Here is a 19,414-nt window from a genome sequence, read left to right as displayed (position 1 = left end):
ATTTTCCCAGCTAGAGGGCCTTGGTTCATCTGACCCTTGGTAAACCTGGAGTTGGTGGTGGTGGTAGCACAGGGGTCGGGGGTCAGGGTGGGGCTTGATGCTTACAACCAGCAGGACTGGAGTCTAAAGCCATCAACAAAAAAATTCCTTCTTGTGCCATCCTCAATAAAATGAACAATATGGCTGTCCAGCTCCCACACAGATACCTTTCACACGTTTTGCTTCATGGCAAGTCTCTAATTTTTTTTCTAGGAGAAAGAGCTCAAATTCCTTGGCTTTTCTTTGTTTGCTCCTCAAATCTCCATTATTTTAATTGCCCTCCCTTGGAATGTCACTGCCAGAATCAAAAGTAGCACTTTTTGGCTCCAACTTGCCTCTGAGGCTGATTTAAGGGGGAAGCAGAACTTTCATTGGCAGGAAAAGTCCAGGCTTCTCTGACCACGTTTACATGCTACATGGGGAACCCATGGGGTCATAACCGACCACTCCCTGTCACCAGCCCCCAGGAGAGCTTTACAAGGCAAGGGAGGGCTATATGTACAGCAAGGGAGGAGGGGTGATCAGGGCTTTCAAATTCTGCTCATGGCTATTCTAGACTTTAAATACTTAATTGGAGTTCCTTGGCAGGACAGTCATGGACATCGAGAGAATGTGTAGTGCTCAGGATCAATGAATAAAATTATGTTCCTTATTATACTGTCTGTGAAGAGGAGAAAACAGAGGGAACATAAAGCAAGAAATTATTCTATCAACCAGAAAAATTCATTTAATACACAGCAAGTCTTCAGTAGACCCTAAAGTTGTAAACTGATTTCATGATTCAAAAACACACAAATTTTTAAGAGTCAAAGTTATAAAAGAGTGAAGTAAAGTAAAGTGAAGTCGCTCAGTCGTGTCTGACTCTTTGCAACCCCATGGACTGTAGCCTATCAGGCTCCTCCGTCCATGGGATTTTCCAGGCAAGAGTGCTGGAGTGGATTGCCATTTCCTTTTCCAGGGGATCTTCCCGACCCAGGAATCAAACCTGGGTCTCCTGCATTCCAGGCAGACGGTTTACCGTCTGAGCCACCAGGGAAGCTAAGTTATAAGAAGTACTCATTTATATGTTTCAAAGATAGTACCAAGTATCTGAGGAATCCTCCTCTACCCATCTCTGAGATAATAGTGGAGGGCTCAATAGATAAAAGCCACCGGATCTCAATGTGAATTTCTACCTCTTGGTTTTCTAAAATAACATGATTCTGTATTATTAATAATAGCAGATCCAGGACTACAATTAAACCTGTTCTTTGCTGCTCTGAGTGTTCAATCCAGGCAACATGGTTTTCATTCTTATTTGTAGCTGTCTGGTAATAAAGAGGTTAAAAAAAAAAATCTTACCATGTTAATTTCTGTTTTGACCAATGTACTCTGGCAGTGCAAGATGTGAGGACTGGGGGAAGCTGGATGAAGGGTGTATAGAAACTCCAAACTAGCTTAGCAAATTTTCTGTAAGTTTAAACGTTTTCTAAAATAAATAATTAAAAAGATCTTATTACTGCTGAAGAGTCAGTAAAGCAAAGTTTGGATAAGAAAGTCAAAGATAAGAAGGGGTGCTTTGCAAAAATGTTCTTATTCAAACAAGAGGTGAGGGGTTGCAAGAAGATCAAAAAATTCTTTGAGCTGTAAAGTCTGGTACTAAATATTCAGATCATTTACTAATTGATTCCTATGTTAGTCAGCGAAAACTGAGAAGTACAATGGCTCCTGCAGTTAGGCAAGGATTGAGTTGTAATAGATAATCTTAATTAACACAGCTAATGCATTGGCTAAATTGTCTTAGCTAAGTGGTGACTCCAGAATTTCGACATTTGAGGGCACAGGTATGTCAGTTTGGTTAAATGAGGGCCTAAGGGAGGATGAGGAGACGGGATAGTTAGGGAGCTTTGGCTGAACAGGTACACACTGCTATATTTAAAATGGATAACCATCAAGGCAGTGCAGTATAGCACAGGGAACTCTGCTCAATGTCATATGGCAGCCTGGATGGGAGAGGAGTTTGAGGAAGAATGGATACATGTATATGTAAGGCTGGGTCCCTTTGTTGTCCACCTGAAACTATCACAACTGTTAATTGGCTATCAGTTCAGCTCAGTTCAGTTGCTCAGTCGTGTCCGACTCTTTGCGACCCCGTGGACTGCAGCACGCCAGGCCTCCCTGTCCATCACCAACTCCTGGAGCTTGCTCAAACTCAAGTGCATTGAGCCAGTGATGCCATCCAATCATCTCATCTCATCTGTCATCCCCTTCTCTGCCCACCTTCAATCTTTCCCAGCATCAGGGTCTTTTCTAATGAGTTAGTTCTTTGCGTTAGATGGCCAAAGGACTGGAGTTTCAGTTTTAGCATCAATCCTTCCAATGAATATTCTGAACTGATTTTCTTTAGGATGGACTGGTTGGATCTCATTGCAGTCCAAGGGACTCGCAAGAGTCTTCTCCAACACCACAGTTCAAAAGCATCCATTCTTCGGTACTCAGCTTTCTTTATAGTCCAACTCTCACATCCATACATGACTACTGGAAAAACCATCACTTTGACTAGACAGACCTTTGTTGGCAAAGTCATGTCTCTGCTATTTAGTATGCTGTCTAGGTTTCTTGGCAGAAGTCACCGTTTGCAGTGATTTTGGAGCCCCCAAAAAGAAAGTCTGTCACTGTTGCCACTGTTTCCCCATCTATTTGCCATGAGGTGATGGGACTGGATGCCATGATCTTAGTTTTCTGAATGTTGAGTTTTAAGCAAGCTTTTTCACTCTCTTCTTTCACTTTCATCAAGAGACTTTTTAGTTCTTCTTCATTTTCTGCCAAAAGGGTGGTGTCATCTGCATATCTGAGATTATTTATATTTCTCCCAGCAATCTTGATTCGCAGCCTGGCATTTCACATGATGTACTCTGCATGTAAGTTAAATAAGCAGGGTAACAATATACAGCCTTGATGTACTCCTTTCCTGATTTGGAACCAGTCTGTTTTTCCATGTCCAGCTCTAACTGTTGCTTCTTGACCTGCATACAGATTTCTCAGGAGGGAGGTAAGGTGGTCTTGAAGAATTTTCCACAGTTTGTCGTGATCCACACAGTCAAAGGCTTTGGCGTATTCAATAAAGCAGAAGTAGATGTCTTTCTGGAACTCTCTTGCTTTTTCAATGATCTAGTGGATGTTGGCAATTTGATCTCTGGTTCCTCTGACGGGATAAATACAGCTTGAACATCTAGAAGTTTATGGGTCGTGTACAGTTAAAGCCTGGTTTGAAGAATTTTGAGCATTACTTTGCTAGCGTGTGAGATGAATGCAATTGTTTGGTAGTTTGAGCATTCTTTGGCATTGTCTTTCTTTGGGATTAGAATGAAAACTGACCTTTTCCAGTCCTGTGGCCACTGCTGAGTTTTCCAAATTTGCTGGCATATTGAGTGCAGCACTTTCACAGCATCATCTGTAAGGATTTGAAATAGCTCAACTGGAATTTCATCACCTCCACTAGCTTTGTTCATAGTGATGCTTCCAAAGGTCCACTTGACTTCACATTCCAGGATGTCTGGCTCTAGGTTAGTGATCACACCATCGTGATTATCTGAGTCATGAAGATCTTTTTTGTATAGTTCTTTTGTGTATTCTTGCCACCTCTTCTTAATATCTTCTGCTTCTGTTAGGTCCATACCATTTCTGTCCTTTATTGTGCCCATCTTTGCATGAAGTGTTCCCTTGGCATCTCTAATTTTCTTGACGAGATCACTCATTTTTCCCATTCTATTGTTTTCCTCTATTTCTTTGCATTGGTCACTGAGGAATGCTTTCTTATCTCTCATTGCTATTCTTTGGAACTCTGTATTCAAATGGGTGTATTTTTTTCCTTTTCTCCTTTGCCTTGCACTTCTCTTCTTTTCTCAGCTATTTGTAAGTCCTCCTCAGACAACCATTTTGCCTTAACCCAATTGAAAATATAAAGTTAAAAAAATAGAGGACCTAGGGGACCTTAAGGCTTTTTTCCCCCATTTTTATTATCATTTTCATTTTTATTATCTGCTTTGGAAGATCAATTAGTGGGGGAGGTGAAGGTGATGATGGAGCAGGGTTAAAGCAGGGCTAAAATGTTGTCACTTTGAGGGGGGACTGGCAGTTGTCCACAAAAACCCACTCCCCTTCTTCCCTCGTGAACAAAGTTTCTGCTGAGCACACTTTTCAGACTCCCTGCCATTAGAATTGGCCATGTGGTCAAGTTCTCACCAATGGAAAAGATACGTGCCCCTCTGGTGGTCCATTTCTCCAGCATCAGACATCATTCCTCCACATCCTTCCCCTTTCCGCTGGGACCCAGATGTGGCAGGGGACCTTGCCCAAGCCATGAACATGACCCCAAAGCCCTAGAATATGGCACAGCACGAAGACAGAAGGGCCTTGCAATAAGTGCGTCCGGATGTGCCCTGAGCCACCATATAAAAAAGTCTGGTTATCCTAAAACTGACATGCTGGAGAAACCAGGGAATGAGACCACAAGGAACCCTGGCTGATCTGGCCCCTACAGACTGGGTGTTTCTGGCCCAGGCACCAGACAGTATGAAAGAACAGCCTTAGAGATGACCCCAGCCCTGTCATATCTGGCTGCAACATCAGGAGACCCTGAGCCAGAACCACCTGGCAGAGCCTCTTCTGAACTCCTGACTCACATAAACCTTGAGAGATTAGAAATGATTGTTGTTGTTCCAAACCACTAGGCTCTGGAGTGATTTGTAATGCAGCAAGAGATAACCCGAACAGCCTCTATTATAACAGATCAGCCTTACCATACATGCCAGGTCTTTAACTCTCTACGACAATTATCCTTAAAAAACGAAACACACACTTCCCTCCCCTTGACCCCACACACAAAGCCTCACAGTTCATTCACATATGTCATTACTTTTGGAACATTTTATGGATGGGAAAAAAAGATAGGTTAGGTTACATCATGCTCAAAGTTGAACTGTGAATCAGAGACTATGGTTTCTGATTTCTGGCCCATTAGTTCTGATACTTGGTTATAGGTTCACTAGTGGCTCAGATGGTAAAGAATCTGCCTGCAATGTGGGAGACCTGGGTTCGATCCCTGGGTTGGAAAGATCCCCTAGAGGAGGGCATGGCAACCCACTGCAATATTCTTGCCTGGAGAATTCCCACGGACAGAGGAGCCTGGCAGGCTACAGTCATGGGGATGCAAAGAGTCAAGCACACATGGCATAGATTCACAGAATAGGGCAGAAAAAGTGCTTAGAGATCAGCAAATGATGCACTAAATATAAGCTACTTGTATAAAGTGCACAATCCCAATGTGCCAGTAGTGTGTGTGTGTGTGTGTATAGGAATGAATGAATATATGCCCAACTGTGTGTACAGAAAGAGCTCAGTGGACCAGCCAGGAATCAGGTTATAGGCGTCTCTCCTATAGAAGATTTGCATTTGTGCCCTGGCTCTGTACCATGGAGCTTTGTATTGCAATTTTTTTTTTTTTTTGGCTGTACTGCTTGGCATTGGAATCTCAGTTCCCTGACCAGGGATTGAATCCTCACCCCTGCAGTGGAAGCATGGAATCGTAACCACTGGACCACCAGAGAAGTCACTGTATTGCAGCCTTTGAGTCTCTGGTTTCCTCACTTGTAAGTGAGGCAGCTGGACTAGCTGACTTCCCCAGGTCCCATCCAACTGCAGGGATGCAGTCCCAACCCTGAAATAAACACCAAGTCACACGGATGCCACGTCTGCAAGGTCCATTCCTAGCTGGAATCACAGGACAAGCAGTAACCACAAAATAGCAATTGTCTTCTACATTCTACTAATGCCAGGTCTTCAATGATGAAATATATATATCACTGACTTTGCTAAAGGCTAAAAAACTATTTTTTTTTCACTTAGACTCAATCACAATCTATGCTCTGGCTTCTTTTTTGTTTTTGTGGAAATATCGGTCTCAAGGCAGTAATGCAACAATGAGAGCTGCATGCACAGGTTCCCTCTGCACTGAGCATGCACAGTTCCCAAAACATCTCTGCTCACTTGAGAGGCAGGAGTAGGTTAAATAACATTTCTTAAAGAAAAGGGAGGAGGAAGGAGAAGGAGAAACCCTAGTAACTAACAATAGCACTCTGAGAAAATAAACCATCCCTAAAGTACACTAAACATTTTCTCAGAGAAAAAAAGAGGAGGAAGAGAATTCAAAGCGTCTAACAATAGAGATCTGAGTGAATAAATCCATCTAGAAAGTACAATATAAAACTATTGAATGTCATGCCCTTTCAAATCCTTAAGGGCAGAAAATGGTCATAATAGACAGTTGGGTAAAATGGGTGGTTTATAAAACATAAGTACAATGTGATCCTAAATTTGAATTAAAAATGCCACTTGTTTATTATCCACATTAGAAAAATGATTCAAAAGATGCAGAATACAATATTGACCTTAGTTTTTCAAAGTAGGAGAATGGATGGTTTTTCCTTTGATATTTACCTCTCAATACCACTTTTCCTCAATGTGTACCACATTGATAATCTGCAAAAGTTATTTAAAGAAACTAAAAATCACAACATCAGTGTGTAACAAATATTTAAATATTTTCAATGAAAAGAATTAATTTCTATGTTCACATGATTAATGAAAAGGAATGCCAAATATATACATCTTCTCTCAAATATATTAGTATCACTAAATTAAAATAAAAAGCAAAATAAAAGTCAGACTCCACTGTGCAACAGCATTGACTACAATCCATGCCTTTTTCTCTCCAATTATTCCTCCTAACAAAAGAATTTCTTACCAATAAGCATTCAACACGGAAACTGCATTTACTCGGTCAACTTTGGTGACCACTAGACTCAGACTAGATTCCATCACTACAGTTGCTAAGTATAAAGTTTGCAAACATTTATTTTGTTCCCCAGCTTAACCTGCGTCAACCTCATAAAGAAAGCACATGAAAATACTCAGCAGTCACTGCATGAACACTTAGGTTTTACTTTTCTCCCCAGAGTCACCAACATCAAGCTCTCTAGATTATTTCAACCTAACTTTAAGGGGAGATCAAATTCAAACCAAAACAAGACAAAAACCTTTGAAGGCAGACTGCAGTTCAGAGGGAGGAAAAAAAAAATCACCTTCTAGATTAATTCTATTATTGGAGAACTCTTTTCAGTCCATAGCAATAATAACAGAACACTTGCAATATATTCAAGCGAGCAGCTGGTCCTGCACAGGGTGGTGGAGAAAATCTCCAGGACAGTTTCTCACCGAGGCGGTTGGGCTCGGCTGCTCCAGCAGGAAGGACCAAGGGTGTCGAGCATCGGTTCCCCAGACACATCCACGTTTGCTCCTACCTGGGCTCTGCCCAGGCGGAGCCACGTCGTCTGCCTTCAGCTGATGCACTGACCTCCCTGGGAACTCAGTCAGGTAAAACCAGAAGCCTTTACTAGTCTGTGCAGCTCCTTCCGCAGAAATATTGCATGAGTCAGCTTTTATCTCTCAAAACCCAACACACAAAGGCTTTACAAAAACCTGATTGGCAACTTTCTCCCTGCCTTTTTCCCCCTGGTGTGCAGACCACAGACTTCAGCATCACTAAGAGCCTTAAACGAAACATGACATCATTCAATTGAGAAACAGGACAATAGACACCACTGTGGGTAACTTGAAAATGCACACTTCGCTGAGCAACACCCTGCCACTGACATTCTTTTGTGAACATCAAATACAGCCTACACTTGCCTACAGCTGCTCAGGCTCTACCTTCCTGGCTCCAGCCACCATTCTCATTAAACTCCACAAAAGCAGCAAGATCTTGGAGCTCTGCTATTTTGAAGTGCACCTCCCGACTTTTAAGTCTGTTTCCAAGGAAGTGGACACACGTCTCCCATAAGTTTTAAAGTGAAGTTTGGGGGTGGGGGTGGGGCAGAGAATAACACACCGTGGACAGAAGTTTGAATCCTTAGTTTCCCTTAACGAGACAATGAATACAGTGTCAAGTAAGCAAGGCTACACAAGAACACATTTAAGCCTGAGTATTTTAAAAACAGTACTGAAAAATCTATCTGAAGACAAACAGCTAAAATGTAAACTTACAGGCATTTCTTAGACAAACAGTTTAGTTTGTGCACAGTTCAGTAGGAAAGAACTTCTAATTATTTTGGGTTTCCATTTCCCTAAGGCTACCTGTCTTTCTCAAAATGCTAAATCTATTTTTATATCAAGATCCAAAAGTTCATATTTGAGAAAGATATTGAGTTCTTTAGATGAAGGTCTTCAGAAGTACAAAAATGTTCTTGAAAACTGATATCACTGCACCATGGAGCTAAAATTCAAGTTTTGGGTTATGCCCATGTATAGATAGCTAAAACTAAACTACTTCAGAGCATCAAAATCCTTTAAATAGAAGTTCCACTTAAAGCATTCATTTGTGGTTATGAAAAATAACATTAGCTGATCATCTTTAATATAGCTATTTCTATCATACCTATTAAGTGATTTTAAACTAACAACATAATAGGATGATTTGTTTTAATGCCCGTTTCCTCTCAAATAAAGCTGATTATATACAGGGTTACTTCAGTGGGCCATTCTGATGGAAATTTATCAGTCAGTTCAGAAGACAACTTGGAATAATCCACTTTCCCCCCAAATTTGCCAGTTTGATGGAAATCACTGATGCTAAAAGTCTGAGAGGAAGGGCCCTCCCTGGGCTGTTTGGACTCTCTTAACCCTTGTCTGTCCTCCATGGTGACCTCTGTTGCCCTCCAAAATGACGTCCACCTTACCTGTGTCCAAGTTCTCTTTTTATGCCTAATTAAGAGTCAGTTGAAATCTTACGAGCCTCATCTAACCTCCCACAACCACTCCAGGCCACTGCTCTTTCCATCTGTTAAATGACTGTTTATTACACTTAGAGAGTCATGTGGTCTTATGCTTATTTTCTAATCATCTCTGTCCTACCCTGGATTATTAATTTAAAGAGCAGGGAAGCTTCCTATGCTGTAGATTTGATATTCATGTGGGAGACACAGAGATCCACATTCAGGGATGGGATGGGATGGTATATGCAGAGGCTCTTGGCTTCTTCTTTTTGGCCATGCCATATAGCATGTGGGATCTTAGTTTCCTAAGCAGGGATCAAATCCTAGTCCCTTACACTGGAAGATGGATTCTTAACCACTGGACCACCAGGGAAGTCCTTGCCCGATTGTCTTGCCACTAGACTTCTGTCCATGCAACAAAATTAATCCCAAGGCAAGTAAAAGGCACAGATGCTAGTACCCTAGTACACTAGAACTGTGGCGCTGGAGAAGACTCTTGAGAATCCCTTGGACAGCAAGGAGATAAAAACCAGTCAATCCTAAAGGAAATCAACCTGAATATTCATTGGAAGGACTGGTGCTGAAGCTAAAGTTCTAATACTTTGGCCACCTGATGCAAAGAGCCAACTCATTGGAAAAAGACCCTGATGCTGGGAAAGGTTGAGGGCAGGAGGAGAAGGGGGCAACAGAGCATGAGATGGTTGGATGGCATCACCAACTCAATGGATATGAGTTTGAGCAAACTCTGGGAGATGGTGAAGGACAGGGAAGCCTTGTGCGCTGCAGTCCACAGGATTGCAAAGCGCTGGACACAACTTAGTGACTGAACAACAACAAGGTGGGAAAAACACTCTCACTGGGATGCAGTTCTTATTAATTCCCTTGCAGCTCTAGTTATGGGCAGCTCAGGAGCCATTTGCAGTGTCCTCGCCAGGAGTGGAGACCCAGGGGTAGAACAGCAGCACCCACAGGGCATGCCTGCAGCCAGCAGGACACACACCAGCCAGCAAGCCAAGTGCAGGCCAGTCTTGGGGCCTAACTGGAGGAGGACCAGAAAGCCCTGTTACTTAAAAACATCCTTTCCCAGAATCAGTCTGCCAGTCCACTAAGAGAAACCAGTTCTTTTTGGTTGGGGCCTCTCTGGTGGTCCAGTGGTTAAGACTTCACCTTCCAATGCAGGGAGTGTGGGTTCAATCCCGGGTTGGGGAGCTAAGATCCTACATGCCTTGCAACCAAAAGAAACTAAAACATAAAGTGGAAACAATAATGTAACAAATTCATTAAAAACTTTAAAAATCGTCCATATAAAAAAAATTTTTTTTTTTTAAATCCTTTTTGGTTTAAGGTAAAAGTTGTCTGTTAAAACTCTAATGTTCCCTGGGAAGGGTTACAGGGTCATTGCCACAGTGGCGTCATAAGCCTGAACCTCCTTCTGGGATCCATGCAGGTCTTTTAGGAAGGAGGCAGGAAGGGTGTTGGGAGGCAGGGCTGGGAGACTGCAGGAAGGAAGTGCAGATAACACGCAGCTCTGGGGACTCGACAGCGTCTGACCTAGTGGACAGGTTTGCTGACTTTGCAGCCAGGCAACAGCTCCAAGAAGCTGGGCAATGAAGGATGAAAGAGCAGCCTGGAAAAAGAAGGAAGGGCAGAGACATGCATACATTCTTCAGATTCAAGGAAAGATTTTGCCTCATATCATCTATACTGGGTAAGGCAGGTTTAAACAATCATCTTATATTTTCAGATACAAAGGTGCTAGAAGTTATAAGGAAGTATTTCAAATCACAACTAATATTTTATATATCGAGCATAACAATTTAAAAGCTGGGTGCCAGGAGACCTGTTTATTTTGTGATTTAAGATATCACCACTGTGACATTTCCCCAGACAAATGGTAAAACCAACCATTTACTAATGCACAGGCCACTGACAAAGGAGCCTTAATATATATTTGTGTGTTTGTGCTCAGTCATGTCCAACTCTGCGACCCCATGGACGCAGGCCATCAGGCTTGTCAGGCTCCTCTGTCCATGGAATTTTCCAGGCAAGTAGGCAATTTTCCATTGCCTACTCCAAATAAATATACATTTTTAGTCTATTAGAACTTTTTTCTTTGAAAGAAAAAGGCATGAAATTACATTTTCTAAGCTCATGCCATAGAATAAATGTGCTAAACATTAAAGTCAGTTTCATGCCAAGAGGTGTCTTGTGTCCCACTGATGTCCCTTGGGACGATGACCTTCCTCATGAAAGTGAGATATCATGCACTAACACCCTTCTGCCTTGGAGGCTTCATTTACTAAATATCTATATACACTATTTCAAGCTAATCTCCACTGAGAAAGTGTTACCAGCTATAAACTGCCTTGCTACTGTGATATAAACCAAACTGTTAAACAAACAAAAGAGCTAATCTGTTTTTTTTTCTTTTTCAAGGACTATTTTCAAAGTGAAATAACTTTAATGATAAGCAACTTTGTCTTCACAAAGAAGCGTTTAAGCAAAAGACACATTTAAGGCAGATGAAAGCCCTCAAGTCAAGGGGATATTAAATGAAAGGAGTACTTTTTGTTAATCCTGGAGTATTGAATCTAACAAGAGAAACCAAACTATAAATAATCAATTGTTAGACAGAGATAGAGATGTGTGCTCAGTCATGTCTGACTCTTCATGACCCCATAGACTGTAGCCCACCAGGCTCCTCTGTCCATGGAATTTTCCAGGCAAGTATACTGGAGTGGTCTGCCATTTCCTCCAGGGATTGAACCTGCATCTCCTGCACTGGCAGGCGGATTCTTTACCGCTAGCTCCACCTGAGAAGCCTAATCAATAGTTACCAGTACTCAAGTTATCCAACTGAAAATATAATTTCTCATCCTCTGTTGCACAAAAATGTCCATACTGAGGCATAATGGTAAGAACTTTAGCAAACAAACAACAAATTCACAACACTTTGTTCTGGCTCACCCTTACCTTGCCTATCAAGTCGCAGTTCAACTTCTCCATCATATACCAGTTCGCCATGAACACCAACCCAGATAGCCTGGAAGGACACACATCCCGGGGACTCTAAAGTTGTGTTGTTTCAGGAGTTCCTCCATGGGCTCTCTTCTCTGTCCCTGTGATAATCATTAGCTCTGTTTTTCACTCTGTTCTTTTATTAGGATATTTTGGTCTTTACTGTCCAGAGATGATGAAATCAAGGCTTGGTTATTTCTGAACTGAACAATTTTTAGATATCAAGCAAGCAATATGTTACAAATAGTCTTTTGCTTTCAATACTAGATCAGTCCCATCTTTAAGGACACCACGGGAGGACTCGCTGTGCTAAGCACAATGAACTAATTATCCCCCTAAGAATGCAGACTGTTTCCAGACACATTTTTCTCTGGGAGATAACGCACATCTAATCCATTCATAACTAAAGGCATTCAGCACAATCTATACTTTTGAAAATGCTCTTTCAAAAAATGTACTTGAACTTCTAGAAGGGGCTTGGAGACTCTCTTGAAATCCTGCAGCAGTATTTTCCAAAATAGTAATTAAAACAAGAATCTATTATAGTTGCAGAGTGACAACCATGGAGGTTCATAACCTTTATGTGAGCTTGCAAAACCATTTCACATCCTGGCAGAGAAGAGAGAGGCAGCCCCCTTGGCCAGGCTTCCTATGATAGCTCCAAGAGGATGGAGTGATGGGCAGGGCTCAGCTGGACATCTCCAGTTGCACCCCATCCTGCAGACTCCAAGATAGTGGGTTCAGAGCAATAGTTCTCCAAAGTAATAGTGGTGAGGACATAAGCTTGCCAAGGAGATATGGACAAGATACCCACGGTGGCTATGAATCATTTCTGAGCTCATTCAGAATCTGCGCCCCAGCAGCTACCACCCTTTAAAATCACCACCATCAGTCTTCTTCTTTAATCTGGAGGCTACCTTCAACATCACAGTGGCTGACAGCTGAACCTCTAGGTGTATGATCCGAGAGCAAACGGATTTGTCCAGGGGGAGGCTATTTAATTTCCAGAACTGAAGTGGGGTGGTTAGAGCTTCCTGAACCAATTCTCAAGGACAATCCTAGTTCAGGAAGAAATTTGTAAAAGGCCAAGTACAGAGTCCACTCCAGGAAGGCAGAACTTACTCCTCTCTGTTAACAGAGTTGAAATGGCTTATTACTCTCTAGGTTTTTGTTTGTTTGTTTGTTTTAAACCAAAGAAGGCAATGAGGCTGCCATCTTAGTTATGGTATTACAATGGTCTCAAAACACCCGTCTATTGATGTGTGTCCTGGCGTTTGCCTTTCAGAACTTTGGCACACATAGCAATGACCTGCTGACCATCTCCCTTCACACCTTCTCTCTACATTAATGAAGAGCAGCCACCACTGACTCAGCCTCGTAACCAGGTACCTAGTTAATGCCAGGTTCCATGCTGGGCTCACTGAAGGGACGTGGCTTTGCCTTCTGGAAGCTCCTGTCTGGCAAGACTGCACAAGCATCAGATAAACAATGACAAGCGTGACGAGCATGATGAAGCAACAGCTCAGATGTAACAAGAACTGTGTCCATAACATTTGCTCTATTTTCCTAGACTGGTCTCTCCCACTGTTTTCAAGCTGCCCTTCAAGCAATATGAAAAGCTGATAGTAACTTCACACTGACAGTAACATCAAGCTGATTGAGGCTGCCTGCACTCACATTTCCCTTTCAATCTTAGAGAGCGAGCGCCGTTGGATTCATCTTTCATCTTGTATTTAATTACTTGGTATCCAAGCTGAGTGCCAAACTTGCTGAGAGTTTTTATGCGTCTAAACACTTGCCTAATTCCCAGTTCCCACAGAGGTACGTGAAGTAACTTGTTTATGTTAACAGAACAAAGGAAAGGAAATAGGCCTGTCTGTTAGGCTACAGGGTTAATCTTAATTAGGCCAAGAAACAAGTGTCACAAAATTTACTTTGGTTTATTCTGAATAAAATTTTTCGAGTCCTTTACCAGTATTAGATGAAAGAAAAAAGAAAAAAAAAGAGAGAGAGAGAAAGGAGAAAAAGCCAGCACGTTCATATGAGCTGCTGTAGAAGAGGTGGGATGAAATGGTGGTGGTGGGGGTGGAATTCCCTCACTATCCCCTGTGATCTAGACTCTACTTTAAAGAAGTATTTATTTAAATAAATAAATAATTAATTAAATTTAATTTAAAGTAAAATTGAAAAATAAAATAAAAATTTATGTGAAGGTGATTCCCTGTGGGCAGACTCTCCCCCACCCCCATTTTCCCATTTTTTTCCACCCGCCCTACTCCCTGCTGGCTGGCTTCCAGTTGGGTTTGGCTGACAGTAGACACCAGTATTATGAGCAGGAGGAGAAGGAAAGAGACGCTTTTTTGTCTACGCCCTGGCTGATGAAGCATCTGGGGTTTAGCAGTGGCTACAGCCAAGACACCCTGGTCTCCACGGTTCCAGCTCTCATGGGGCTCTCCTAACTCTTCCTTGTTCCCTGAGCCATCGGAGTCACTGCAGGTTATCCCCGAGAATAGTGGTTCAGGTTTCCTGCCATTGATTCGATCTCTGGGTGCCACGCATTCCTTGCTGGCTCCCATGGCCACACCACAGTCCATGGAGCAGCCCCTTCATTAACCTCTCATTTGAACCAGCCGAGTGAATCTCCAGTTTCCTACCAGGACCCCGCTGATCCAGTTTCATACTGACCCCAGACTCTCTGGTCTGAAAAGCTGATAGCAGTTCAATTTCACGTGCTTAGTTCGCATGTTTGACCACAGCTTTTCACTAGGCGGTTTACTGCTCAATTTTCAGCCCTTTTTTGATTGACTAGCTGCTTGATTCAGGTCACTGGAATAAACAATTAGAACCTATTCTGTGCTAGAAATAGATTTTGAATTTGATATTTACTGATATATTTAACTCAGCAGATATTTATTGAGCAGCTACTATGTGTCAGGCACTGTATAAGCGCTAAAGACACAACAGTGAAGAAAACATGTAATCACCCCTAACTTTCTGCAGTTTCTTTGTGAGTAGGGGCTAGATGGACGAAAATCCCGTGATAACAGTGTTTCAATACTGGAAAGGTACTTTGAGGTTTTGGATAGCTCAGTTAGTAAAGAATCTGCCTGCAATGCAGGAGATCCCAGTTCGATTCCTGGGTCAGGAAGATCCCCTGGAGAAGGGATAGGCTACCCACTCCAGTATTCTTGGGCTTCCCTTGTGGCTCAGCTGGTAAAGAATCCGCCTGCAATGTGGAAGACTTGGGTTCGATCCCTGGGTTGGGCAGATCTCTTGGAGAAGGAAAAGGCTACCCACTCCAGTATTTTGGCCTGGAGAATTCCATGGACTGTATAGCCCATGGAGTCGCAAAGAGTCGGACATGACTGAGCAACTTTAACTTTTCACTTTCAATCTAACTCCTTATCTGGTGTTTGAATGATCACTTACAAGTATGCCCAGTCTCTGCTCGAAGACTCTTAGTTACTAGACACTGACCCCTGCTCAGATAGTCCATCACACTTTAGGCAAGCTAGTCTTTATTAAAGTTGTCTAATCATCAAAGTATTTTCTCACATGGAGAAGTTCTTCAAGGACCACTACAGGAAAACAAGACAGATCACACCTCACTTCCATCTTGAAGTTCGTTAATTATTTGAGATGCCGTCAGGTCTCCCATTCATACTTGCCTCTTTATTCAAATATTTATTGAATAACTGCCCTAAGTGATTCCTGGAGGCAGGGTTCAAGGGGAGGGGGTGGGGAGTTGCCCCTCGTGCCGTGGGGAGCATGGGACAGTGCTGAACCCCAGGAACGCCTGCTTCAGGTGTCTCAAGATCTTGCTTTCCTGCAGCTTCGACCAAAAGGTTTTCAGGATCTCGAAAAATCCTCATGCCACTTACCATTCTAAAAAATCCTGCAAAGACACCACTTTTAGAGAAAGCCTTTTGGGAAAGAAATGATCTTCTATATCAGGTTTTTAGATGTAGCAATAGCACTCTGTTCTCCAAGGGCACAGAGTGTGGCCGGGGGGACAGACACTGAGCCATCGCACGGACCAGTGTTCCTTCTACCTGAGATTGGATTCTGCAGAGAAGGTATGCAGGGGGACCGGCTATGAAACATTTGAAAGCTGAGAGGAAAGAAAGCTGGGGGAAGCCAAGACAGCAGATGAGATCGTCCAGGTCATTTTACTTCCCTTAAGCATAGATGGCTGGTGTACCTGGCATTACGCCCACGGTGACCACTCGACCTAGATTTTTCTCTGGGCAATCTTGTTTGCAAATATCCTACTGCATACCACAGTTAATAACTATGTTTACTGAAACTCTGCCCCCTTATTAAAGAATCTTCTATTTCCTTCTCTACTCTGGGGTGACCCACCTTCTAATCTGCACACATCAGCCTCCGTCTTCGGGGCTTTTCCTTTACCCTCTCCACATACCGGGCAGAGCCACTTGGGCAGTAACCATGACTGTTCTTGTGCAACCACTTGGACGGGGCCCCTCAGAAGGTGTGGTTATAGTAAATCACAACCTAAATGTCCCTGCCCGGCATTTTCATCTAGGTAAAATCAGATGAAAATGAACACCAAAGGAGCCCAAAGGGCAGAAGTGGTCACAAAAGGACAGCCTGGAGGAGGGGTCACCCCACTCCACTGGGGTGCTACTTCTAGGGGGTTTAGGGACTGACTCTGCACAGTTGAGCCTTGAGTACAGCTCAGGACCACTTGTTCACCTATTCCAGGACCCCCAAAGCCAGGGATGACTTTCTGGTACCACTGTAGCTCCAAACATAAGACATCTGCTTAGGAATCTGCACATTCTTTTGTTCTGTTCTGTTCAGTCACTAAGTGGTGTCTGACGCTTTGAGATCCCCTGGACTGAAGCACGCCAGGCTTCCCTGTCCTTCACTATCTCCCAGAGTTTGGCCCAATTCATGTCCATTGAGTCGGTGATGTTATCTAACCATCTCATCCTCTGCCACCCTCTTCTCCTATTGCCTTCAAACTTTCCCAGCATCAGGGTCTTTTTCAGTGAGTCGACTCTTCGCATCAGGTGGCCAAAGCATTGCAGCTTCAGCTTCAGCATCAGTCCTTCCAATGAATATTCAGTGTTGCTTTCCTTTAGGATTGACTTGTTTGATATCCTTGCTGTCCAAGGGACTCTCACAAGTCTCCACCAGCACCACAATTCCAAAGCATCAGTTCTTCGGCACTCAGCCTTCTTTATGGTTCAACTCTCACATCTGTGCTTGACTACTGGAAAAACCTTAACTATATTTGTCATTGCTTTCAAGGAGCAAGCATCTTTTAATTTCATGGCTGCAGTCACCATGCATAGTGATTTTTGATATTAGGACAAAACAAAATGTAACCCCCAATGAAATAAGCTGCTGTGATGTAAAGAATGGACATGTGAGCACGGGAGGGGAAGAAGAGAGTGGGACGAATTGGGAGATTAGGACTGACACAGATACACTACCATGTGTAAAACAGATAGCTAGTGGGGACCTGCTGTAGAGCACAGGAGCTCAGTTAGGTACGCTGGGATGCCCTAGATGGGTGGGATGGAAGTGGGGTGGGAGGGCGGTCCAAGAGGGAGGGGATATATGTATACATATAGCTGTTCCACTTCATTGTACAGCAGAAACTAATGACATTGTAAAGCAACTGTACTCCAATTAAAAGAAAATGAAGCTTCTCTGAGAATATTGAGGGGTTAGATTTTTGTAAGACTCGGTTACTATCCTAGTGAAGCCATAGTAAAAACCAGCTCCAAAGCTGAACTTTGTTCAATCCAAACCATCATTCACCACTTGTAACATGACGCATGGAGAGGGCACAGACCTGGAGCTGGGATGTGTAGAATTGAAGCTTTCCTAGACAACTGGGTCACCCTGGCAAGTTACTCACTTCTCTGGGTTCCAGGTTCCTTCTGGATTGTGACAACTCTGGAGCCTGTAGCATTCAAGAATGCTTTTGCAAACTATTGTATAGAGAATGGATAAACAATGTCCTACTGTATAGCATAAGGAACTATATTCAATATCCTGTGATAAATCATAATGGGAACAAAATGAAAAAGAATATATCTGTATGAGTGAGTTTGTAAAGCAACGTGTATTGCTTTGCTATACAGCAGAAATTAACACAACACTATGAATCAACTACACTTCAATAAAATTAATTAATTTGAAGTTTCCAAATCTTCAAATCGAAGATTCCACACTTTGGGGTGATGGGTTGACACAATGACCCATTTCTGAACTACACGATATTTCTTGGTGGTTTAAATCACTAAGTCATGTCTGACTCTTGTGACCCCCTGGACTATAGACTGCTGGGCTCTTCTCTTTATCAGATTCTCCAGGCAAGAATACTGGAGTGGGTTGCCATTTCCTCCTCCAGGGGATCTTCCTGACCCAGGAATCAAAGCCGGGTCTCCTGAATTGCAGGCAGATTCTTTACCAACTGAGCTACGAGAGAAGCCCAGTATTTCTTGAGGCTCTCATATAACTTGAGGTTCTTAAATATGGTCCCACTATTTTAGTCAGATAACCATGAATGGAAACAAAAACCAGGAGCATATGGCTTTTATAAAGGGAAACTGCTTTAAATTATCTATAATTTCTCATGCAGCAGAACTTATGATAAGACATCTTAACTCATCAGCTATCAACAGAAAGATTCCCCACAAAAATTTTTAACAATATTATCTGACAGTAGACCAATGCCTAGCGTCAAGGTCATGCTTTTTACCTATTCACTGACATTACCTCCACTTCCTGCAAAATTGCATTCTGGAAACCAGGTTAGAACATAGATTACGGAATACCTCATTTTACCACAGGGTATATAATTTGGGGTTGCACTTTACTCCAGGCAAGTACCTGCCTAATATACTCCCAGAATAGTGGTAACATAAAAGTTGATATCATTGAATAACTGCAAAAATTATGCTCCTATAACCCACAGATAACGGGAGGAATGGCTAGTTCTAAATTACCTAGGGGCTCATTATACTTTAAGTATATGCAATGATGATGATTAGAACAAATTCACTGCAATGGGTGTCCTGCTTGAGCCTCCATGGAAACTGGGTGGTTAAGACTGGGAAAACCTTTATAGTGGTCCCCAACCCAGTTTACTTGTTTTGATTGATGAATGAACTGATTTTCAAGGGGTCTGTTTAATTGGTTCTTAAAGAAAGAATCCTAACAATATCTGAAATTGGGATTCAGCTCTATTTTCAAGTATACATCTCAGATTTTGTGTGGGGAGCAGAGGATAGGGCTGGAGGTGAGAGATCTGAGGGTAATGAAAGATTTGGTGGCCCTGGGAGAGATGGGGAAGGAAGTGAGGCCTGACAAATAACTATGCAGGCTGGCCTCCCTGTAATAGGGAAGAGCAAATCTGACTCCATATTGGATCTATTTCTTTTACTTTAACCTTTGTATTCTATTACTTTTGCAATGTTTTTAAGTTAATGTTGCATATAGCCTCAAATATACAGAACTGCCCATTCTCAAGGCTCTAGCCTTTAAAGGTATAACACGTTTCCATTCAT

At 42.5% G+C, this 19,414-nt stretch overlaps 1 protein-coding gene across 5 annotated transcripts in view; it reads right to left on the bottom strand.

Annotated features, from left to right (window-relative positions):
• PLEKHG1 (pleckstrin homology and RhoGEF domain containing G1) overlaps positions 1-19,414 on the bottom strand; it is a 249,046-nt gene that overhangs the window by 110,999 nt on the left and 118,633 nt on the right. Inside the window, exon 1 of one of the 5 annotated variants that reach the window (XM_070376860.1) lies at positions 11,823-11,846. The exons of 3 other annotated variants lie outside the window; for them this stretch is intronic. Coding sequence is in view for 1 of the 2 variants with exons in the window: in XM_070376857.1 (XP_070232958.1) it covers positions 7,294-7,363 (70 nt within the window). In the remaining variant the exon portion in view is untranslated. Of the gene's footprint in view, positions 1-7,293; positions 7,433-11,822; positions 11,847-19,414 lie in introns of those variants that run through there. One more of the 5 variants, XM_070376857.1, reaches the window with a different exon arrangement.

This window comes from Bos mutus, chromosome 9, assembly GCF_027580195.1.
Source record: "Bos mutus isolate GX-2022 chromosome 9, NWIPB_WYAK_1.1, whole genome shotgun sequence".
In the NCBI taxonomy this organism is placed as follows: Eukaryota; Metazoa; Chordata; class Mammalia; order Artiodactyla; family Bovidae; genus Bos; species Bos mutus.
This window is presented reverse-complemented; position numbering and strand designations above follow the sequence as displayed.